Source organism: Protopterus annectens, chromosome 2.part1 (genome assembly GCF_019279795.1).
Source record: "Protopterus annectens isolate FY-2018-M chromosome 2.part1, PAN1.0, whole genome shotgun sequence".
Classification (NCBI taxonomy): domain Eukaryota; kingdom Metazoa; phylum Chordata; order Ceratodontiformes; family Protopteridae; genus Protopterus; species Protopterus annectens.
Window position 1 is genome coordinate 784225053 of NC_056729.1, and position 25835 is coordinate 784250887.

A 25835-nucleotide genomic window follows, 5' to 3' on the forward strand; every position below is an offset into this window, starting at 1 on the left:
CAGAAATTAATCCATCAGATAAAGATAAACTTTAATTTTCTTCAGTCTCTGGTAAAACAACTACTTCACTTAAGTGGAGAAGGTTTACCTGGAGATTTTTAAATCCTTCATCACACATTTCAAGATGTTTTACCTGGAGATTTTTAAATCCTTCATCACTTTCTTTTAAGATGTTTAAAGAAATACTGTGTTGGACATGTTTGGAGGTTCAGAATGCTGATTGGATGCATTTTCTATGAACGTTCACATATGAAATATTGCAAAGATATCAATTTTTTACAATTTTTACTGACCATTTTCAACTTACAAATTCATTAGTTTTACTTCACCAATTCCATCCTTTGTAAAATCAAACAAATACTCACTTCTTTGGTCTGTACTGTCCATAGCCAGGAAAGAAATGAAATCCTCACACACTCATTCTTTTTAAAACTTTAAAGATCTTGGAAGTATCCAGATTAGAATCTTTGACCAATTAAATCTAGATCTTCTAGGAACACAGCAAAATACAACCGATGGTTGAATATAACTGATTAGAAAATCAATAACATGTATTTATTAGTCAGCTCTTGTACATTTGATCTAAATGTTTATTTATATATAGTATAGTGAATATCTTTGTGCATAGTGAAACTATCTGTTATATTAGAAACTTTATTTTTATTTAATGTATTATAAAAAATGTTCAATTCTGTTAAGTGTATGCTTCAGTAATAATGTTAATAAAACTTTTTCAAAAACCAAATAAATAAAACTGGACTGCTGTGATCTTAAGCTGCCAACACATGTCTTTGATGCTGCTAAGAAAGCCACATCAGCAAATGTTTGTATCTAAAGTATGACCAAATACTGTTCATGCACTTTTAATATATACATGGAATCTGTTGTGTGATGTGTAACAGGTCTGTTTAAAAAAATTTAAGTGATGGTATTAACCACGTGGCTTTTAGTTTTGATTTTTTACATAAGTATGTACTTATGGTGTGGTTATGGTATGGCAGACTGTAAAATAAAAGTTTTGCATTTGGCTTGTGTGTCTAATTGAATCTTACAAATGGTAACCAGGCCCCATGGCAATGGCACATATCATACAGTGAAAAATAGGGTGTTTATATTCTGACTTTCCTTGCAGTTCAATAAAGGTGCTTGTGCTTTCATGTAGAAGATGTCTCCACACCCCTTGCCCAGAAAGGCAGCCCAGATGTCCTTCAAGGATGCATCTGCAGTCTTTACAAATGGGTTGTCCTGTCGTCAGGCAGCCCTTCGGTCGGCCGGATTCCAAAGTCTGGGTCCGGCTTTGGCTGGTGTTGCACTTCACCCGACGTCATTGCGGCAGTTATTCGGGTATAAAGGCATCAGCCGACACCATTTTCCTCAGTCTTTCTTGCCGCGTGGCGCCCGAAGCAGAAGCTGTTCAAGTGCCGGTCGGTCAGATCCAGAGATTACTACTACCGAATACTACTTCGAAGACTTCTATAAAGCTAAGTACCCCGTTGGGGACTCTTTCTTGCCTCAGCCGATGTCAGAGAAAGTTAATAACTGTTTATCTTGTGGGAAACAAATACCTCATAAAGATTTCCACTCCTATTGGAACAGATTTTCGGCTCCGATTTTGCCTACATTATGCAGTCGGATCCTCCGACTACGCAAATAACCAAAAAACGCAAAGAAAAGGACCGACACTCGCGGTCCGCGGTTTCGGCCGAAACCGCGGTTAAGCAAACCACGAGTGTCTCTGTTTCGTCCAAAACCGAGCAAGCGGTTCTTTCTTCAGCCGATAACATGCCTTCTACCGAGGCCTCTTCTAACCTGGTAGAAACGGCTTCTGAAATCCAACCTTCTGTTGCGGTTTCACAGGATCTATCAGACACCATTCCCCTGCACGTGGAGCTGCTAGGCCTCCTCCAGCTATGTCTATTAAGGCCTTTGCCAGGGATAAAGCAGCCAAAGCATCAAAACCTGTGCCTGCCAAGCCCCCCTCTCACAGGCCCAGCACCAGCTCCCATATGCTTTCTTTGGCTGAGGATCTCATCTCTTTAATTCGTGGAGCCCAGCCTCATCCAGACAGGGCCTCTCTCCCTCCTCCAGAAAAGAGGCCTAGAGCAGAGCCCCTTGAGCCAGTATCCACAGATGACTCCTCTGATGACTCAGAACATACAGACCCTCCTGAGGCTTCTTATTCTCCTTACGAAGACTCTGATGCTGAGGAGTCCATCCCTTCAGCCTCTCCTCCTGAGGAATTTTCCTTTGGGGAAACCTTGCATGCTATGAGGGAACAATTTCAGTGGCAGGGCCAAGATTTCTCAGACTCTAGAAAAAGGCTTAGGACCTTTCTACATTTGCCACAGCATAGGCCTTTAGCTATACCTCCAGTTCTTTCTGTTGTTGATGATGCATTTAATGATGCTTGCACTGCTCCTGATTCTTTACCTCCGGCTCCTGCTAAGCCCGATAGGTACTACAGGGTCCCGGACACTCATCACCACTTATATAAGGCTCCTTTTGCAGATCCAGAGACTTATCTCCCAGGGTCCTAAAGCTGTAGCAGCTACTTCTACTAAAAACCCCCTCCCCTCTGAAAGGGAATCCAGGTCCTTAGAGAGATGGGGTAAAAAAGTTTACACCTCTGCTACTTTGTCAGCTAGAGCTTTGAACTGCCAATTTCATATGATTCAATATCAAGAGTTTATGCTTGACCAGTTGACTAAAAAGCTGTCCTCTGAAGAATCTTTAGATAAAAAGTATGTTCAAGAAATGGTACATAACATACAGTAGCAGGTTAGTAACCATTCTTTAAAATGTGGCTATGATGCACTGGAGGCTTCCTTTAGATCAGCCATGACTGGCACAGTTATCAGGAGGCATGCATGGTTGAAAGAACAGGCATTACCAGACCATGTCAAATCTAAGCTTTTGGATGCACCTATGGACAAGGCCAATTTATTTGGTTCCCCTGCACAGCAGGTATTAAAAAAGATGGAAGAGAAAGCAAAATCTGTGCAAACAGTGAAAGATTTCTTACAAGTTCAACCTCCAAGGTTTAGCAGGAACTGGCCCTCCAAGAATTGGTCCTTTCCGGACTCCTCTAAGGCACAAAGAGGCAGGAATAGGCATTCTAGAGGCAGAAACAATCCAGGGGTGCCTACAGGGGTCGCCAGTGGCAGGGTAACAACCAATGAGGCACGGATACAGCCACCACCACTACAACAACTCAATCACAGTGACTTGGCGGTGGCACCGCCTACCAGGGAACAACTAGAAGCACCCTTAGGCGGAAAGCTAACCTTATTTTCAAGAAACTGGCACTGCATTACAAGAGAAAAATGGATTTTGCAAACTATAGACCAAGGTTACAGGTTCCATTTCCATACTCTACCAGGAAAGAGAGGAATGCCAAACCTACCACCTACTCAAAGGACAGAAGCTCTAAAACAAATATCTCAATTATTAAGAATGAGAGCTGTGGAAAAGGTACCATCTATGGAGCAAGGAAAGGGATTTTACTCCAGACTCTTCCTGGTACCAAGAAAAGAAAACAAATGGAGGCCTATTCTAGACCTGTCCGCTTTAAACACATTCCTCATTGTTCCAAAATTCAAAATGCTGACCCTACAGCAGCTTCTTCCCATGCTGGGCAAGGAGTCTTGGCTGGTAACTCTAGATCTCAAGGAGGCATACCTGCACGTCCCCATAAGACCAATTTGCAGAAGATACCTCAGATTTCTTGCAGGATCGGAGCATTATCAATTCTCAGCATTGCCCTTTGGCTTATCTACTGCGCCCAGAGTGTTCATGAAATGCCTGGCATCAGTAATCGCTCATTGCAGACTTCAGGGGATTCAAATCTATCCCTACCTGGACGACTGCCTGATACAAGCGGACAACAAAAACAAACTAACAGAATACTTACAAAGAGTCATCTACCTGCTGCAAGCCCTGGGATATACAGTCAATACAAAAAAGTCAAGGCTGATTCCATCCCAAAGAATAACCTTTCTGGGTGCAGAACTGGACACATCAAAACAAATGGCATTTCTAACTGCAGAAAAGAAAGAGCAACTTCCTCTCTACTTCTTGGCATTAACAAAGCAGAACCATCTAACTGCAAGAAAAGTGCTACAAGCTCTAGGCTTCATGGCATCCTGCATAATACTGGTCCCTCATGCCAGGCTGCATATGAGAAAGCTACAGTGGTACCTAAAGAATTTGTGGTCCCAGCACAAGCACAGCCTAGAAACCAAAATTCCAATGATCCCATGCCTGAAGCAAGAGTTCCTATGGTGGGCTCAGGCCTGCCAATCAAACACAGGATTGCCCTTCTGCAAAAGTCAACGAAGACAAACCATCACGACAGATGCCTCGGACCTCGGTTGGGGGGCACACATGCTGGACAAGTGCATTCAAGGCCTATGGACTCAAGACCAGCTGCATCTGCACATAAATCTAAAAGAAATGATGGCAGTAAAATTGGCAATCCAGGCATTCAGACCTTTTCTCCAAGAAGGCCAGTTGATAAGGACAGACAACACCACAGTTGTGGTACATCAACAAACAGGGAGGCACACACTCATATCCTCTATGCCGGCTGGCACTGGACCTATGGGATGTGGCTCTGAGCTACAACATTCAGTTACAGGCAATTTATGTACCAGGGAAGGAAAACATTCTAGCAGACATATTAAGCAGAACTACAACAGATGCCCACGAATGGATGCTGCATCCGGACATCTTCAAAACCATCACAAGAGAATGGGGATTACCACAAATAGACTTGTTTGCATCCCCATTCAATCACCAGTTGAAGAAATTCTGCACAAGGACTTACCACCCACTTGCTTGGAAGGTGGACTCCCTATCTTTCAGTTGGAAAAACCTGACAGCATACGCATTCCCACCACTTCCTTTGATGCACAAGGTGCTTCTGAAGATCAAAGAGGAACGTCCGAGGATCATTCTGATAGCTCCAGACTGGCCAAGACAACATTGGTATCCACTGCTGAGGAGCATGTCCCGGGAACAAATATGGACACTGCCCCTGATCCCATTACTGTTAACACAACAACTACAACATCCTGCATCCAAACCTAAAAACTCTGCAGCTAACTGCCTGGAACATAACAGCAATTAACCCAAATTTATCCCAAAGGGTTAAAGACATAATCCTGGAGGCTCGTAGACCTTCAGCAAGAAAGACTTATGCAGCAAAATGGAAAAAATATCTCATCTGGAGTACTGCAAAGGGGCAAGATGTGACGCTGGTGAACATAGCCAACATCCTGGAGTACTCGGCGGAGCTCTTCCATACAGGCCTGTCCTATTTTTCCATCAAGATACATGCATCGGCTATTTCAGCAGAATACAGCTTGGATCCTCCTGTCTTCTCGCATCATCTGCTCAGACAGTTTGAGAGGAATTAAAAATGTAAAACCTCCCAGAAAACCTCCATTGCCAGCATGGGACTTGAACTTTGTGCTAGAAAAACTGAGACTTCCCCCTTTCGAACCAGCAGCAACAGCAGAATTACAATACTTATCCTGGAAGACTGCTTTCCTGCTGGCAATAACTTCAGCAAGAAGGGTCTCTGAACTACAGGCATTAATGGCAGTGCAACCCTTCCTGATCTTCCATCAAGATAGTGTCCATGAGAACAAATCCTACATTTATGCCTAAGGTGGTATCCAGAGTCTCTTTAAATCAGGCTATCCACCTTCCTACATTCTTCCCCAACCCACAGAACAGGGGAGAAAGGCTCTTACATACCTTGGATGTACACAGACAATTACGCTACTACCTGGACAGGACAAAAAACAATAGAAAAACTGACCAGCTTCTGGTAGCATATGCAACAGGAAAGGAAGGAAAACCAATTTCTAAACAGACAATCTCCAAATGGATAGGAAATTGCATTAGATTTTGTTACTCCTACCATGGAAAGAAAACTCCAGAGAACATCAGGCCTCACTCCACAAGGGCTACAGCCACTACCACAGCTTTCTTACGAGGAGTGGCTACCAAGGACATTATAGAGGCTGCTACTTGGACCTCCGTGCATACATTTGCCAAGCATTATAATTTACCTCTATACTCTAGATACCATGCTGGTTTTGCCACTGCTGTTTTGCAAGGGATCCTAACTACACCATAATCTCTTCTCATTTCCTCCTCCCCTAGTTTAGCTATGGTATTCTACCCATTTGCAAAGACTGCAGATGCATCCTTGAAGGACATAGTACAGTTTTGTACCTACCATAAATGTAGATGTCCGAGAGGAATGCATCTGCAGTCAGGATTACCCACCCTCCTTCCCCTCTGAGGTACTCTTAGGGTATTTGCCAATCTTCAGCTAGCTTGGGGGGGATCTATTATGGTGTATTTGTTTGTATATATATGTACATACATGCTTATTTTGTGTGTTTGCTCTCTACTATTTGGAAACTTTGGCATTTATCCAAATTTAGCCATCCAAGAGGGCACCTGGCATCTGGGGCAAGAAACACTGAGGAAAATGGCGTCGGCTGATGCCTTTATACCCGAATAACTGCCGCAATGACGTTGGGTGAAGTGCGACACCAGCCGAAGCTGGACCCAGACTTTGGAATCAGGCCGACCGAAGGGATGCCTGACGACAGGACAACCCATTTGTAAAGACTGCAGATGCATTCCTCTCGGACATCTACATTTATGGTAGGTACAAAACTGTACTTTCCCTGCCTGTGTCTCATGCCAGATGAGCATGAAAGAGAAACCACTACTAGAATAATATAGTAATTTCAGCATGTTGCTGTTGAACACGCACACTCGCCCCCAAACATGCACTAAGCACCTTTTGGAGATTCACAGCATTTTCTGTCTGTGCTGTCCTTTGTATTGGTAGTGTTTTCCAAGCTGTCCCCCCTGTCTCTCTCTGAAACAGGCTCCTCTTCCACTGTTAAACATGCAAGCGCACAAGCACACAGACGTAAAGGAAGTAAATATCCTCTCCATCCTAAAAATGAGTTGAGAATGTTTTTATAAAAACTACCACCGTCTTGCAATAGTCCTCTCCCATGAAAAATGTTTAAATCTTCCCCTTCAGCTCTGTGGTTTGTGGCATCACCCTGCCTGGTATTCCAGCCAACCTCTGCTTGGATATGCAGGCCTGACAAAGCACTCACAGCCTGCAGGTCTGGTTAGATTTAGCAGTTGGAATACTGCAGCAGGGCTAACCACCTGGAGGTGTAAACCTTGGCTCAAGATTGACGCTGCAGAAGTGACACCCTGATCCCATGTGCAAAAGGGGGGGTTGAGGATGGATGGAATTACTAAAAAATAAAACTTGACTGTTGCTCTGTAGTTGATCCTGCTGGATCACGAGCCAGAGCTGAGCTTGTACTTTGGCTCAAGCCAGCTCTGGCTTGCCCACCTCTTCTGACAGCTAAGGATATGATGGAAGTATAGAACCCTTTGTAATCCTAACCCCTAAAGTAATTCATTTTGTCTCCTTAAATATGGTATTGCAGAACCAGTTCATGGGTGGGAACCTTAAGTTTGTTGATGCAGCCTTTGTTTTATCCTCGTTTATTTTATATGCTGAAAAAAGACTTTGTTTCAAGGTATTCCACAATGCTGAAATACGTCCTTTTCTGGTTTTATCAAGTAGAAAATATTTGCAAATAAAGCTATATTTAGTACCACACTAAACCATTAAATTTGCAAATTCCATATTTTATTGATAGTAATTCTATGTACAAGGCAAAAAAGGGGGACGATGACGCACTTGACTGGTTCCTTTTTCAAGCCCAGTTAGAGAGAAGTTCTCCCACCTTGATTCTTGCCTCTTCGTGTATCCTCCTAATTTAATAGCTGCGGTGGTGCAGCGGTTAGCGTTGCCTTGTAGCAAAAGGTTCTCCCGTTCAATTCTCTGCTGGGAGCGCCTTCTGTGTGGAGTCTGCATGTCCTCACTGCAGTAGTGACGTTAACGTGCAGGTAGGTGTGAGCGTAAATGGGCGTGCCTTCGTTGAAGGTTGGGCGTCAGGCTGGCAACTCTGCACTATAAAAATCACTGCCAATGAGCGGACTGGAGTTCCACTGTGGTGACCCCCTAACCGGGAAAAGCTGAAAGAAGATCACTTGTGAAACGAGCACAATTACATTTATACAAAAGTAGTTTATAAACATTATACTTCATGTATATTGCTATACATCACCTAAGCAACATTACCCAAGTTATTCAATTCCTGCCCTTTTTAAACAAAAATCTTTGCCTGTGTCGTAAGTAATGGTTTAATTATACATATTTTATATAAATGAAAACTGTCTACACTGACACAATCCTAATTGCAAGCATTTTACATTGCAAACCATACTGACACATTTTCAATCCAACATTGCATAGCTCATTTAAGTCCTGCCCTCTTTTAAACATTCCTCCCCTGTATGTATTGTTTCCACAATTCCTACTTTTTTTCTATGTAGCTTGCTCCTACGCTTTTCTTCCAGTTTTTCTACTACTGTATTCACTACTTCTGGTATAGTTTGTTTTAAACTGATTTCCATTTTCTAGTAGTTCTTGTAGTAGATAGCCACCATAATTGGGCACAGCAAGGCCTTACAAATGTCTAGGCAGTTCTGATTGTGTCATAGCTCAGAAAAATCTCCCCTGTCACACCAATCTGCAATCTCTCAATATCTCTGACAGTGCACCTTGCAGAAAATCCCCAAGTCCGCTGACTCACTGCACTCCCAATTGCCACTTTCTTCTGTGTCACACTTCCAATATTTGCTATCTACCGGAGGAAACATTTTCCAATATTTGCTATCTACCTGAGGAAAAGTTCTCTGGAGTCTATTTGGGTATAAAAATATCTATAAATTATTTCCAAGCAAAAAATCCTAAATCTTGATTTTTGTTACATATTTGGGAGACCTACACCCTATACCTGCTCCAACTGTTTTTATGAATTGCTTCTCCAATCCTTTCTAAGCTCTGATTCTTAGTTCAGTATTTTGTATGCTCTACTAATTTCTTTAATGGCAGCTTCTGTTCTAGATTCTATTAAAAACTCTACCAGTGCTGGATTTTCATTTAGGAGCCCCCTATTTCTTTCTCTCTGCATATACTCTGTCAAGCCTTGGTTCCCTTAGTTTTTTGCTCCCAATACCTTGTTCCTTGCTAGTACCCCCCCCAAAAAAAAAAATTCTAGCCCCTTCTTGCCCATTGTCCATATCCCTAATTGCTGGCATCCCTGTTGGCAGAATCTTTCTTCATTCCTGTGTTCGTCCACAAATATTCTTATACAAATATTTCAAGCACAGACACTAAAAGCCCTTATAGTTTGCCAGTATACCAAAACGCATGTTCCCATAAGTGTCCAGGCTGTTCTTAAAAATAGTACTTTAATGTAATTTGGTATTCTGTTCCATGCATCAGCTACTTCTTTCAGAGAACCAATTGGTACACTTCTCCTTCCTATGGAATCTTCTACATAGGTTGCCTGATTATCTACTACACTACTTGATACTCGGTTGGGATACTCTGCCACATTGTAGATATAATAATCTGTATGATTCTCCTTAAAGGCCTGCATCCAAAATCCTAGTTGCTCCTTTTCTTGAGCTTCCTCAGTTTCATCCCTTTGAATTATATTTTCTTGCTTGTGCTGTGTCTAGGAGCCTTAACTGTGTAGCTCTGAAATACCCCTTCAAATTGAGTAGTCCTAGTCTTTTGCTGGAAGAATCTGCTTATCCCACTTGACTGTTCTCTCTCTTCCTCCCAGATAAAAATCCATTAGCTCTTAAGTGCTATCCACAGCTTTTTTTTCCTGTGGTTGATTTTTAAAAAAAAAAAAAAAAAAGCCTGATAACTGCAAGACTTATGGAACTAAAAACCATTTTAACCGCTTGTCTTATGCATATCCATACAACAAAGCTTCCATTTTCTCAGTTTTTGTATTATCTTTTGTTTAGTCTCTTCCTACATCCTTAGCTGTTGCACCAGAATCTTTTTTTTTTTTAATCCATGCTCCTAAATGCTTTTTTATCATGTCCCATAAATATGGATATTCAACTTTCCGACTGCTGTCGCCATTGCTAGGGGGGCTGTGTTCCACATGGGTCTCCACCTCTGAGTCCAATGTTTACAAGCACTTCTACTTGTGGAAAGAGAAGTGTTGAATAATGGACCATTTTCCCTCCGCTGCTAATTTAAAATACAAGACTAAGGACCCGGAACAAACTAAAAAATGTAATCTGGATGGTGCAAGAAAGTTTTAAAGTAGCATCACTACACAGGTCATAGGTGCACTTGGATTTATTTCAGCTCTTTTTAAATATTTACATTTAAAGCTAGTTACTCGCAGTTCACACCACTCCAAGTCCTGGAGAAAACACTGGGTTGGGCGTAGCTCTGTGCTGGAAACAAGCTAGTTAGATGGCTATCTAATAAAATACTGTTTGTATACTGTACAATTTATGTATTAACCTTGATCCTGGTTGTAAGGGGTGCCTTTTTGATTGTTGGTGAATTCTGCCTCCTCTCCCAAACACTATTGAAGTTTGCAGAAGTCATTCATTTATGGGGGGCACCTAGGTGTTTAATTGTAACTTGTAGGTAATCTAGTGGCAAGTTATGTAACATTTCTCTGTTATGGAACAAATAAGTAAAGCAGTCCACAAAAGTAGAATGATGAGATGACACCGGGCTCCCTGCGTAAGCAAATCAAGCAGATCTTGCTGCTGCTGCTTCAGATGTCTGTATAAAAATGTAGTCTCACACACAGCAATGTATACAGAAATCCAACTAGTAAGCATCAATAAAGCAATTATTAGAAGAATGCAAACAAATGTGATAATTAAAAAAAAAAAAAAAAAACGTAAAATCAACTAGTGCGCTTAAGTATATGTAAGGCTCCTATAAAAAGTGTTTAACAAAGGTTTAAGGGTGACTTTATCATTTAGTCATGAACCATAATCTGCCCTTAACCTATCCACTTGCTCTCTAAGCTTTCAGTGGCTTTCCTAACATCACCCAGCCTCTTGGTAGCCGTTACCTGTGCTGTAACTTGAAACTTCCTGTGCTGAAACTTGAAACTTAAAAATGTGTGTGAAGTGAACTTCACATGTTTAGAGCACTGCACTCGGTACCATTGTTATGGCTTAAGTGTTCTACTATACGTTCCTTCAGCAGTCTCAGTCTTGCTTGCATAAAACTTCGTGCAGGCAGTGCAGTGCACTAAATAAACCACGGAAGAAGTAAAAGTAGCTTAAACATGTCAAACACACACTACCCTGATCTGGATGTGTGGTGTTTTTTTTTTAAAAAAAAAAAAAAAAAAATACCAGTGAACCCATTTTATTCCTAATAGTTCTAACATCAATAAACTGTTTTGGGTAGTAAAGCATCTGTTTTAAAGATAGGTTGTTCACCCACTACCTTTTTAAGATCATTATTTGTTGTAATGGGCCAATGTTTCCTTGTAATATCGGACATACCTTGTAGTATAATAAGTAATCTGTACCTTGCATTTGCCATCATTCACTCTCTTTTGGGGTGAATTGAAGGTGGATTTGAAGAAAGGGGCCTGCCTCTAACTTCTCTAACATCGTTAACTTTGTTCAGTACTTGTACATTACACTTCTTTACATCCCTATCCACAAACTTATTCTCCAGGTCTTTCCTTTCAGCCATAAAATTGCTGTCACTGACTTTAAGTCCTTGCCCTTGTACTATGTTATCAAATACTTATTTAGGGTACACGCTTGTTCAGTGTAAGAAGTTGTTCTTGTATAGTGAAGTATCAATCTGTCCACTGCTTGAAACTCTTAAAGGACATCCAGAAAACTAATTTCCACCTTGGAATACTCTGCTGTAAATCTCAGAAATGTAGTACTAGCATTGAGCTCTTCTATAAACTTGCCCAACTCCTCTCGTGTACCCTTCCAAACTCAAAATATCCACAAAACGTCTAAAATGTGTTCTACATATGTATCAACCAAAATGTGCTTAAGTTCCCAGATGAGCATAATGAGATTGGCGTAGCTGTTGGCACATATGCCCATTGCTACACAATCTCTTGTGGAAAGATGTTGAATAATGCAGACCATTTTTTTCCCTCAGCTGCTAATTAAAGTACAAGACAAAGGACCCAGAACAAACTAAAAATGTAAACTGGAACAATGCAGGAAAGGTTTAATGTAGCATCACTACACAGGTCACAGGTGCACTTGATTATTTCAGCTCTGCTTATTTTTTTTTTTTAAAGCTAGTTACTCTCTCAGTTCATACCTTTCCAAGTCCTAGATAAAACGTTGGGTGGGGTAACCCTGCACTGGAAACAAGGTAGCTAGATGGCAGTCTACTGTTTGTGCACTGTACGATTTCTGTATTAACCTTGATCCTGGTCTTAAGGTTTGCCTTTTTGATGGTGAAGTCTGCCCCCTGTTGCAAACACTATTGGAAACTGGTTTGCAGAAGTAAATAATTCATGGGGGGCACCCAGGTACTTACTACGTGTATGTAATATAGTGGCAAGTTATGTAACTTTCCTCTGTTACAGAACAAAAAATATAAGTATGTTGTGGGGCACTGATTTAGCCCAGTCCATTATGGGGCGGGGAAGTAAAACCATAGTGAGTTTAGAAGTTTGGCAAGTATATTAAATTGGTTTTATCTTTTGATATTCCTATGTCTTGTTTTGAGTTATGGCGGGTTTTTTTTTTCCTCTCTTACAATTAAGACACTGGTTAATGGACAAATTGTACAGTGCACTCTTGTGTATTCGAGAACACTTCGGCACATTGGGATTGTTAAAGAATGCAGTTCAAACTAAATATTTGTGCTGAGTTGACATGTTTAGAAACCACTCCTGTTTATTAGGAGACGTGTAGCAGCAGCAAGTATAAACAAGCTGTATGTAACAAAACGTGTGACCATTTCATGGCAATAGGGATATCGGGATGACTATTTGCACTCCCTATTTGGGGTCCATTAATACCTAGTGAAATATCCCCCTTTTCCTGATTGGCCAGTCTGCTAGCTGTTTGCTTCCTGTGGGTTGCTAATAAACAGGTACGTACATTGGGACTATGGAAAGTAAAACGTATTTTAGTCTCAGGAGGCTGTTGCAGCATAGCTACCCTTGTTTCCACCACATTTTACTTCCCAAGCCATATTTCCTTGTTGAGGATTAGTTTGCTTGCAGGTATTTCTTCTTTTGGCATGTGTGCCATAAGCCAAGCTAACCTAACTGAACCTCCTGCCACTGACTAGTTCTCCACAGTAATTGCTTCTGCAGCCACAGCTCAAGTGTTTGGGCTGCATTATTACTAACCTACAGGACGTGGAGACATGGTCCAAGGACTGATTACCTCCATTCTAACCTCTTCAAATATGTATGTTGTGATATAGTGAATGCTGTCATTTCTAGTGGCAAGAAGTTATTCCTCTAGATAGATACATTTGTCTGGTAAGGATCATGGTTAAGTCTACCTAATGAAAGTACTGCTCTCTCCCTGGGATAGGAATTGACTTCAAGATAGTCAAAGGACTGGAAAATGGATTTACGGAAGGGTGCATGATGAATTCGATCTGTTCTGTACATATGGGAGAAATACCCTCCCTTTTTTCTTGGATAGGAGTATAGGCTTACTTGAACCCATCCAGTTATCCTTTTTTTCATGCATATCCGACTAATTCACTTAGACAATTAAATGAGACCCCATGGTGGTAGGTATACACACTAACTTTCCAGATGGTCACTGCATGCACAGTGTATACCATTGTATCCAGAGATTAAGTAACTTGTGTTACCTTATTTATGGTGGCCATTGCTATAGAAGGAATACTACATTCTGACATCTAATGGAAATGTCTTTGTACTCTAGAAAGCACCTTGTCAGATCTTCCCGAAATGCAATGAAGGAAATTGTTTTATGCGCGCTTCCTTTTCTATAAGCTGACTTGTGTGTGTGTGTGTGTGTGTGTGTGTGTGTGTGTGTGTGTATATAGTGTCTATACATGTACAAATATTTTTTATAAAATATCAACTTTGAATTTACCATCAATCATTACATTACTGCTCAGTCCTAAAATCTATTGCCACAGAACACCTTGCTGGTTCCCTCTTAATTGTCTTGTCTGGTACCCAGAGTATTAAAGCAAACTAGACCAGGATGTAGTTTTTACTGAATTGTTTATTACCTCTATAGAAGTCAAGTCAGTAACAGTGTAGGTTGTTCAGGGTTTCCTGCCTATTAAGCCACTGTGGCCCTAATAGAGGTTAGAGCCATTCCAGTAAAGAAAAGGAGTACCACTTTTGCAGCAGGGTGTGCACTAGCATGCTCTGCCCATTCCTGGTGATAGGCTCATTTTAAATTTCAATGTATGTTGAAACTGATATGAGGTGTATTTTGCATGTAACCATTTACTTTTTGTTTACTTGATAACCATGTCAAGAATATGCACCTGGAGTAAAAAAAAAACAAAAGTGCCATAGGTAAAACGACACTAATTAAATATTACACTGTGACAACTAAAGGGGGGGGGGTGGATAAGAGGGTGGCACCCCACAGTATGGCTAAGCTAACTGTTCAAAGGCTACTGATCATTTTTTTTCCTTCATTCTGGCAGTTTTCTTCAATTTTCACTGGCTACTACTTCAGACACTTACAGCACAAAAACACCATATGCATAAACTTTTAGAGTAATATGTTGAATTTCAGAAAAAAGCAAATAATTCCAGTCAGTGTAAGTATTGGTTGACTTTTTTAGTTAACTTGTACACACTATTTGACAGCTAAATTTGTCAGTGATTGTGGCCTAGCCCATCACCTACTTGCTTTGACAGTGGAAGGCCCTACTGTGCTATTGTCATTCCCTTCCAGCCTGGAAACATGAAAGATGCAGGCTTATGTCATCAAATTTCTGGAATTTTTAAATACCATATTTCAGGTATCTTAAATTTTACTCCATGACTATCTTATGTTTAGTGTTTTTTCCAGGCAAGGCTTGAAGCTGTTCTGAGTGCTGCAAAAATTTGTTTCCTATTTCTGTAGTGTTTTGAAAATCTCATTTAGTGGCTGCTGGCTAACCTTCTGGTGGTTCTGTTCATCCATTCTTTTCTGGGACTAAACCATGTGCAGGTGCTTCAAAACAGTGTTGTCAGAATGTTTAAGTTGCAGCTAGGTTTTCCTCTCCTTCCTTTACCAACTAAATTTGTTTATGCTCTGTTTCGCATTCATTTTTTGATGGTTTCAACTCTGTAGGCATCTATTTTTAGTGACTGTGTACTTGAGTATCCCATCGTGCTTGTTACTTTTTATTGTACGTATAATATTCAAGAAGTGGGCATTAAGTAACCCATCTTGCTTGTTGCTTTTTATTGTACGTATAGCATTCAAGAAGTGGGCGTAAAGTAACTTGGGGTTATTCATATTGGGGTAATTTGTCAGAAGCAAGACTTGAGTACTGCATGTTTTTAATCTTTTTATTAACTATTTTTAATAATTCGGTACAAAATGGTAACTGACAATGCACAACCAAAACAATGAAGGTAATCTAGACTTGTATACAACAAATGCCTATATGTGTTGTGTCCAACAAAATGGATGTTACCAAGATTGAGGTAGAAGGATATCTATAAAGTACCCCAATATTCAGTAAAGTGTGGACTGTCTTTGGGTGTATTTCAGATATTTGTGGGAAAGTGTTTGGTAGGAAGTAGTTTAAATCCATCCTAAGCGAGTTAGAGCTCTATCCTTCCAGTTAAGGGTGATATAAAGTTTGACAAGGGAAAAGGTTGTTAGTGTTACTAAAATAAGCATGTGAAGTTTGGATAATCCTATATAGGGGGATATGCAATATTGTCAATTTCCAGGACAAAGTTGTTTTTATATCCTTTTTTTTTTTTTTCCAGTTGTACCCAAAGGGAGCACCAGAGTCTAAAAACATTTGCAGCTCCAAAAACTATGGAGCCAGGTCAGCGATGCGATTGGTATGATGGGGACTGATGAGGGATAGCCTTTAGACCGTGTAGCAGGGGTGAGGTATGCGTTCCTGAAGATTAAGTTTGGGTATAGGCAAATGTTTTAGGGTGATTACGTTTCAGGGAGATGAATAGCTTGGAAGATTTGGTTAGAGATAATGGAAGGATCTTGGTCTTTCCAGTAGTTTGAAAATATTTGATCTTTTTGTGTTCAGATAGGTAGTTTGTATGAATTAGAAGTCATTTTCTTAAGTAAGAGGAGGTTCAGTATGGATTTGCAGGCGTTGATATTTAGAGGTGCATCTTCCAAGGTATGACAGTTCAAGGATTTGTCTCAAGATGATTATCTATTTTGGGTAGAGACGTGTAGTCTTATTTTGTATAATTTTATTTCTGAGAGGAAGGAGATTTGCTATAGTTCCCTCTCTGATAAGGGGACATTAATCCAGGGTGATCATTTTTGTTGCTCAATCTAAGGTTGGGGTTGAGGTGGAATTGGTTGCAGGGTATTAAAAGCAATGGACAGTTTTTAGAGATTTGAAAATCTTCTGAAGAATAGTTATTTTATGCTTAATGTTTGATAGTAATTTGAAGTTTTTTTTTAGGTTTTCTGTATTCAAAGGGGAGAGCTTTGGGGTTAAAGCTGAATGTTTTGATATAGTTGTAGTATAATTTTGATATAGTTGTAGTACAAGTTCTCCCGTGTAGGAGACCAGGTAGACTAATTGGATATTGTTACCATTGAAAACACTGTAATGAAGTTTGAAGTCCGGTAGACTTAAACCACCCTTGTTTTGGGAGAGTTGGCCTGTTCTAGCTAATTCTAATTGATTTGGGGGACCATAGGAATTTGGAGAAAGATGTGTGGAGATTTTTAAAATTATTGTGAATTCCTATGTTAGATGCGTTTAATACCTAGACTAGGTAGAATGTTCATTTTGATTATAGCAGCTTTGGCGAGAAGTGGGAGGTATAATTTTGCCTATCTGTTCAAATCTTGTTGGCTATTGGATTGTAGTTTGGAGATATTAACAGCTTTTTTGGGGGTATTGGTGAAAGGAAATACCGATATACTGTAGAGAATCATTTAATTTGTTTTTTTTTTTGGGGGGGGGGGCAGCTAGGTAGTCAGCAAAAAGGGTTCAGGGGAAAATGGTTGATTTCTCTAAGTTGAGTTTATAGTTGTCAAATTTTGAGTATTTGAGTCTAGTAATTTTGGAAGTCCAGAATTGGAGCGGTAGTAATAGAGGTTAAGGTCGTCGGCAAAGGCTGAGAATGGAATTTTGGTATTGAAGAGGGTGGGAATACAATGAAGTTTTTGGGTGATTAACTGCATTTTTATTTCTAATTTTATTGACATTAAATTATAATACAGAATGTGTCATAATGTGTGGGATGATGAAGTCCTAATTTTGTGAAGAAATTAGTTAAGCTTTCTCCAAAACTCTTAATTGTATGTTTTGTCATCTCACCTTTTTAGGAGGCGAGGCCTGTGTTGAGATGTTTGATATTTTATTTAATTTTGAGGGAGCCATTCATTTTGATAGTTTTTATTTTGCAGGATGTTGGTGGTTGAATATACTTGGCATGCCTGTAATCCTGGATGCACTAAAATTATGTATGTATGTATTTGTGTTTTAGGACTGAAAATTGGAACTAAGCTCAGTGAGGGTAAAACAAAGGAAGTTTATCTACTTCCTGATTTCCCAGGACATGTGTTGATGCAGTCCAAGGACCAGATTACAGCTGGTAATGCAGCCAAAAAAGATCAAATGGAAGGAAAAGCGGCACTGTCCAACAAAACTACCTGTTGTGTCTTCAGGCTTCTCCACGAAGCTGGTAAGTAGCGTTCTTTTATAAAGTACATTCAAACATCAGTGTAAAGTCTAAATGACTGACCTTTACACTGCATCACCGTGTTGGTGTTGCAAGGTAATAAACTGCTTGGGTGCTGAATGTTAGACCAGGTTGGTATGAGTGGTGGTAGCTAGCTTTCTTTGCTTTGGATGAGGGTGGAAAAACTTCAAACGTTCCTGCACTCATGGTTGGATAGTTAAGAATGGTCAGCAGTAGTATGTCTTTAATATCTGTAAAAGACCATCTCTGCTCTGGATACCAGAGACCGACTCTTTTTTGAAAGCAGAGTTTGCGGTTAGCTAAAGCATATTGGAGGGTAGCAATGCTGGTATCCTGTAATACTGAAGAGCTTGTACCCTTTTGAGCCAGTGAATTGCTTTGGACTTTACAACCCAGGCCGTCTCCTCTGGTGTAATGAATGATTGAATGACGGTTGAGTTGTCTGGGTCTGCAAATAAGTAGTTTAAAAATGCAGTTGCCTGTGTTGTATTGATTGTTTCTATGTATATATATATATATATATATATATATATATATATGTCAAAGGGTTAGGTAGGCTGGCTGCCTGTATATCAAACTTTGATGTATTCTTGTATGACTGTGTGTATACGGAGGATACAAATTTGAGCCAGCCCAGAGAATAATCTTGTATAGGAATTCTGCAGTTTTTTGTGTAAAGTTTCATAACTTTTTAATATCTCAGACACTTGTGGTATGCCTAACCTATGCTGGAACACCAACAAGGGAAGATAGTCTGACAGGGGTAGGCATAAGCAATATTCTCACCTGTTATGGGTGGTGACCTGCACAGGTGTGCAAGGATGAATATGGCAGCATTTGCATTGAGGTGGCTTGATGTGTTGAGTTTAAGCTAGCTTGTGGAATTTTTGATCTGCATTTCCCTGGCAGCAACACTTGGAGTGTAATACCCATTACAGGGGTAGGTCAGGCTGGGTAGGGAGTAGAGGTATATATGACCTGGCAGACTGGTCTGAGGCCCAGTTCCGATCCTGGCCTCTGGGTGTGTTAGGCCCGTTAGTTCCCACAACTCAACCCACTCTGTTCTCTCTGGAAAGAAATGTGTGTATTGCGTATATAAAATATGTATGTGATGTGTTATATACACACGCACACACGGAATACAATGGATATAAAGTGTACACACCCCCTGTTAAAGTACCAGGTTTCTGGGATATAAAAAATGAGACCACAATAAATCCCATCAAAACTTTCCTACCTTTAATGTGACCTTTAACCTGTAAAATTCAGTTGAAACCACAAATCTGTTGGGGGGAAAAAGATATAAAAAAATAAATGTACAATAAGCTGGTTGCTTAAGTGTGCACACCCTTAAACTAATACTTTGAAGCACCTTTTGATTTCATTGCAGCATTCAGTCTTCTTGGAAGACTTATCTTTCCAAAGGTGTAGTATGCTAGGTCACCAGTATGGGTGTATAGAGCCACTAGTCCTAAAGAGAGATTAGATCAAAGAGAAGTGTCTTTGGCTCGACAAGTGAGACGGCAAACCAGCTTCTCTGAAGTGACTTTAGTTGAATTAGTCCTGTTAATCTGTTGGAAGAGTTAAAAGAATTTCTTTTTTTTAAATTTTATTGGAAGTCTTGGGGCCATTTCCAGCTGAGTGATTTACGTGGATTTGTACATAGCAAAAGGGTGTGTGATGTGTCTTGAGAGAAAAAATACACTGGTAGGTAGACTTTGATATTGAATATATTTCCACAGAGATTGGCTTAAGACCGCGAATGATTCTCTTAACACTGTGGAGACATGATCATATGTTTGATGTCCTTCAAGGATGCATCTGCAGTCCTAACAAATGGGTTGTCCTGCCTCAGGCAGCCTTTCGGTCGGCTGGATTCCAAAGTCTGGGTCTGGCCTCGGCTGATGTCGCACTTCACCCGACGTCACTGCGGCAGTCAATTGGGTATAAAGGCATCAGCCGACGCCATTTTCCTCAGTCTTTCTTGCCGCGCGGTGCCCGAAGCAGAAGCTGTTCGCAAGTGCCGGTCGGTCAGATCCAGTGTTTTCTACTACACACGAAGACTTCTAAAAAGCTAAGTACCCCATTGGGGACTCTTTCTTGCCGGGGACTCTTTCTTGCCTCAGCCGATGTCAGAAAAAGTAAATAATTGTTTAACTTGTGGGAAACAAATACCTCATAAGGATTTCCACTCTTATTGCCTTCCTTGCTTAGGCCCAGACCACGACGTAGCAGCTTGTCTAGCCTGTGCTTCCTTCAATCGACGGACACTTGGACATCGGTCGGAGTTTGCGGAGGAGTTTTTTGGTCCCGCTTTTGCTTACAAAATGCCGTCTGAGATTCCGACTTCGCATTTAGCTAAAAAGCGTTAGAAAAGGACCGACACTCGAGTCCGTGGTTTCGGCCGAAACCACAGTTAAGCCTACCGCGGTTCTTTGGTAGGAAGCCCTCGGTTCTTCCTTCGGCTGAAAACATTCCTCCTGCAGCCGAGGCCTCACACAGCATGACTGAATCTGCTACTGAAATTTCTCCTGCTGTTGCAGGCACCCAGGATTTATCAGACACTATTCCTTTGGATATATCTACTCCTGCACGTGGAGCTGCTAGGCCCTCTGCATCCATGTCTATCAAGGCTTTCTCTAGGGCTAAAGCAGCTAAATCTTCAAAGGCCTTGCCTTCTAAAACCCCCTCACACAGGCCTAGCTCTAGTTCCCAAATGCTTAGCCTGGCAGAGGATCTCATCCCTTTGATCAGGGGATCCCAACCTCACCCTGACAGGGCCTCTCATCCCCCTCCAGAGAAGAGACCTAGAGCAGAGCCCCCTGAACCAGTCTCTACGGATTATTCTTCTGATGATTCAGAAAACTCAAATCCTCCTGAAGGCCCTTATTCTCCATATGAGGATTCTGACGCAGAAGACTCCATTCCTTCTGCCTCTCCTCCTGAGGAATTTTCTTTTGGGGAAACCTTGCATGCTATGAGGGAACAATTTCAATGGCAGGGCCAGGATTTTTCAGATTCTAGGAAACTGCTCAGGACCTTTTTGCATTTACCACAGCATAGGCCTTTAGCCATTCCTCCAGTACTAACAGTTGTGGATGATGCATTCAATGATGCTTGTACTGCCCCTGACTCTCTTCTTCCGGCCCCTGCTAAGCCCGCCAGATACTACAGGGTCCTGGACACGCATTATCACCTGTATAAGGCTCCTATTGCAGATCCTGAAACTATTTCTCAAGGCCCCAAAGCTGTAGCAACTACCAAAAATCCCCTCCCCTCTGAAAGAGAATCTAGAGCATTAGAGAGATGGGGTAAAAAAGTTTGTACTTCTGCTACTCTTTCGGCTAGGACTTTAAACTGTCAATTCCACATGATTCAGTATCAGGAATTTTTGTTAGATCAGTTAAATAAAAAAACTATCCTCTCCTGAACCTATAGACCGTAAGTCCCTTCAGGATTTGGTACATAACATTCAGCAGGTCAGTAATCCTTCCTTAAAATGCGGCTATGATGCACTGGAGGCTTCCTTTAGATCAGCTATGACTGGTACAGTGATCAGAAGATATGCATGGTTAAAAGAGCAATCCTTACCAGACCATGTAAAATCAAAGCTCCTGGATGCACCCATGGAGAAACTCAGTTTGTTTGGCTCCCCTGCACAGCAAGTGTTAAAGAAGGTGGAGGAAAAAGCAAAATCTGTCCAAACAGTCAAGGACTTCTTACAGGTCCAGCCTCCTAGATTTAGTAGAAATTGGCCTTCGAAGAATTGGTCCTTTCCAGACAACAGAGCACAGAGAGGCAGAAATAGGCGCTCAAGAGGCAGAGGTCAGTCCAGAGGTGCCTACAGGGGACGTCAGTCCAGAGGTGCCTACAGGGGACGTCAGTGGCAGCCTAACAACCAGAGAAGTACTGCCACAGATCCAACTACTACCACTTCCACAGGACAGTCGCAGTGACTTGACTCTGATACCGCCTACCAGGGAACAACTGCAAGCACCCTTAGGCGGAAAGCTAGCCTTATTTTCAGTAAACTGGCATTACATCACAGGAGACAAATGGATTTTACAGACAATAGACAAAGGTTACAGGTTTCACTTCCATACTCTACCAAGGAAGAGAGGAATGCCACCAAACCAAAAGACAAACGCTGTAGACCAAATCAACCACTTACTAAGGATGTGAGCTATAGAAAAGGTACCGGCTATGGGACAAGGATTTTATTCCAGACTTTTCCTGGTGCCAAGAAAAGAAAACCAATGGAGGCCTATTCTCGACCTGTCCGCTCTCAACACATATCTCAGTTTCAAAATGCTGACCCTACAGCACCTTCTTCCCATGCTGGGCAAGGAGGCTTGGCTGGTGAGTCTAGATCTCAAGGAGGCATACCTGCACGTCCCTATTCGACCAGATTGCAGAAGATACCTCAGATTTCTTGCAGGATCAGAGCATTATCAATTCTCAGCATTGCCCTTTGGCTTATCTACTGCGCCCAGAGTATTCACGAAATGCCTGGCATCAGTAATTGCTCATTGCAGGCTTCAGGGAATTCAAATTTATCCATACCTGGACGACTGCCTACTACAAGCGGACAACAAGATCAAATTAACAAAGGATCTGGAAAAGGTATTTCATCTACTGCAGGCCTTGGGATACACAGTCAACATAAGTCAAGGCTGGTACCATCCCAAAGGATTACATTCTTGGGTGCAGAACTGGACACATCAAGTCAAATGGCATTTCTCACAGCAGAAAAGCAAAAGCAACTACCACTCTATTTCAAGGCATTAACAAAGCAGAACCAGCTTACAGCAAGGAAAATCCTGCAAGCCCTGGGTTACATGGCTTCCTGCATAATATTGATTCCACATGCCAGACTGCACATGAGGAAGTTGCAATGGTACCTAAGGAATTTATGGTCTCAACACAAGCACAGCCTAGAAACCCAAATTCCAATAATTCCATGGCAGTGAAACAGGCAATTCAGACATTCAGACCGTTTCTTCAACAGGGTCATTTGCTGATAAGGACGGACAACACCACAGTTATGTGGTATATCAACAAGCAGGGAGGCACACTTTCATACCCTCTATGCCGGATGGCAATGGACCTCTGGAATGTGGCCCTGAACCTCAACATTCAGCTCCAGGCCTTATTTGTGCCAGGAAAAGAAAATACATTAGCAGACACATTAAGCAGAACTACCACGGATGCCCACGAATGGATGCTGCATCCGGACATCTTCAAAACCATTACAAAGAAATGGGGGCTACCAGAAATAGACCTGTTCGCATCCCCACACAACCACCAATTGAGAAAATTCTGTACAAGGACATTCCACCCACTTGCTTGGAAGGTGGACTCTCTATCCTTCAGTTGGGAAAACCTAACAGCATATGCATTCCCACCTCTACCTTTGATGCACAAAGTGCTACTGAAGATCAAGGAAGATCACCCAAGGATCATACTGATAGCTCCAGACTGGCAGAGACAGCATTGGTACCCGCTTCTGAGAAGTATGTCTCGGACACACGCATGGCCTCTACCTCTAGTTCCTCTGCTGCTAACACAGAACAACTTCAAGATCCTGCATCCAAACTTGAAAACACTACAGCTAGCTGCCTGGAATCTTACATGAAACAAAATAACCCAGATTTATCCCAGAGGGTTAAAGACATTATCCTGGAGGCTCGCAGACCCTCCACAAGGAAGACTTATTCAGCAAAATGGAAAATATACCTCATTTGGAGTACAACAAAAGGAGAAAATGTATCATTGGCTAACATCCTGGAATATTTAGCAGAACTTTTCCACAACGGCCTGTCTTACTCCTCCAAGATTCATGCATCAGCAATTTCAGCAGAATACAACATGGATCCTCCAGTCTTCTCTCATCCTCTACTCAGGCAGTTTCTGAGAGGAATTAAAAATGTAAAGCCTCCAAGGAAGCCACCTCTACCTACATGGGACCTGAACTTTGTGTTGGAAAAGTTAACACTTCCCCCTTTTGAACCAGCAGCAACAGCAGAATTACAGTTCTTATCTTGGAAAACTGCTTTCCTGCTTGCAATCACTTCAGCAAGAAGCGTTTCTGAATTACAGGCATTAATGGCAGTACAGCCTTTCCTTATCTTCTATCAGGATAGTGTCCTTGAGAACTAACCCTACTTTTATGCCAAAGGTGGTCTCCAGGGTATCATTGAACCAAGCAATCCACCTACCAACATTCTTCCCCAACCCACAGAACAGGGGGGAAAGACTACTGCACACCTTGGATGTACACAGACAATTGCGCTGCTACCTGGACAGAACCAAGAGCAATAGAAAAACTGACCAGCTTCTGGTAGCATATGCAGCAGGAATGGAAGGAAAAGCAATTTCAAAACAGACAATCTCAAAATGGATAGGAAATTGCATTAGATTTTGTTACTCCTTTCATGGGAAGACAACTCCAGAAAACATCAGACCTCACTCCACAAGGGCTACAGCCACTACTACAGTTTTCTTACAAGGAGTGGCTACCAAAGACATTTTAGAGGCTGCTACTTGGAGCTCCGTGCATACATTTGCCAAGCATTATAATCTGCCCTTATACTCCAGATCCCGAGCAGGTTTTGCAACTGCTGTTTTGCAAGGGATCTTAACTACACCATGATAGTGCCTCCTCCCCCAGTTTGGCTATGGTATTCTACCCATTTGTTAGGACTGCAGATGCATCCTTGAAGGACATAGTACAGTTTTGTACCTACCGTAAATGTAGATGTCCGAGAGGTATGCATCTGCAGTCAGGATTACCCACCCTCCTTCCCCTCTGGTACTCCTAGGGTGTTTGCCCATCTTGTAGCTAGCTGGGGGAATCTATTATGGTGTATTTGTTTGTATATATGTACATACATGCTTATTTTTTGTTTGCTCTCTATTGTTTGGAATAATTTGCATTTATCCAAATTTAGCCTTCCTAGAGGGCACCTGGCATCTGGGGCAAGAAACACTGAGGAAAATGGCGTCGGCTGATGCCTTTATACCCAATTGACTGCCGCAGTGAAGTCGGGTGAAGTGCGACATCAGCCGAGGCCAGACCCAGACTTTGGAATCCGGCCGACCGAAGGGCTGCCTGAGGCAGGACAACCCATTTGTTAGGACTGCAGATGCATACCTCTCGGACATCTACATTTATGGTAGGTACAAAACTGTACTTTTCAGTGTCTGAAGAGGAATAATGTTTATATCCTATGGGGTGGGAGCAGTGTGTGTTTGCTGCACACTTTGCATTAACCTGAGACCGTTTTCAGTACAGATGTACATTAGCTGCTGTTGATAACCCATTAGTATCTGTGGATGAGTAAGTGTCCAGCTTAACGGCAAACTTAGGCCGCCATACTTCTGGTATGTTCTTCGTGTTTCACTGTTGCAGTCATATTACATTTGGGTTATCTGTTTGCAGGTAGCCCTCAGTTGGCCTGATAGTCTTTGGTCCTGCATCTGTTGCTGTCTCCTCTTCAATGACGTCAGGTATAAAGCATGCAGCCGACACCATTACATCAGTCTTTCTTGCCGTGTGGTGCCTGAAGCAGAAGCAGTTGGTGAAGTGCCAGTTGGCCGACTCTTGAAATTTTCTTTTTCAAGTTTCAGAACTGAAGTCTTCAAAAAAAGCTAAGTACCCCATTGGGGATCCTTTCTTGCTCTAAACCAATGTCCGTAAAAGTTATTTGTGGAACGCAAATACCTCCAAGATTTTCATTAGATTCCTTGCTTGGGCCCAGACCACGACGTCCCTCACTGTCTGTCTGTTTTGTGCCTTATTCAATTCTCGAACTATTCGTTGTCTGTTCATTTTCCCATCAAACTATTTTGGTACTTTGTTCAATTATCCAGAAATAGCTTCGGTAAGCCATCAGACTACCAACAATCTGAAAAAACGTAAAGATAAAGACAGAGACCGCATAGGTCCAAAGCTGCCGACTACACTTCCATTAAGCTAGTAGCTAGTGCTCCAGTGAGGTGCTTTTGCAGTCCCTGATA

The 25835-nt window shown here is 41.6% G+C and overlaps 1 protein-coding gene across 6 annotated transcripts in view; it reads left to right on the top strand.

Annotated features, from left to right (window-relative positions):
- Nucleotides 1–25835, top strand: part of PAICS (phosphoribosylaminoimidazole carboxylase and phosphoribosylaminoimidazolesuccinocarboxamide synthase) — a 1039115-nt gene that overhangs the window by 455928 nt on the left and 557352 nt on the right. For all 6 annotated transcript variants that reach the window (XM_044062488.1, XM_044062489.1, XM_044062490.1 and 3 more), the window contains one exon: nucleotides 17601–17798. In XM_044062488.1, coding sequence (XP_043918423.1) covers nucleotides 17601–17798 — 198 coding nt within the window. The remainder of the gene's footprint in view (nucleotides 1–17600; nucleotides 17799–25835) is intronic.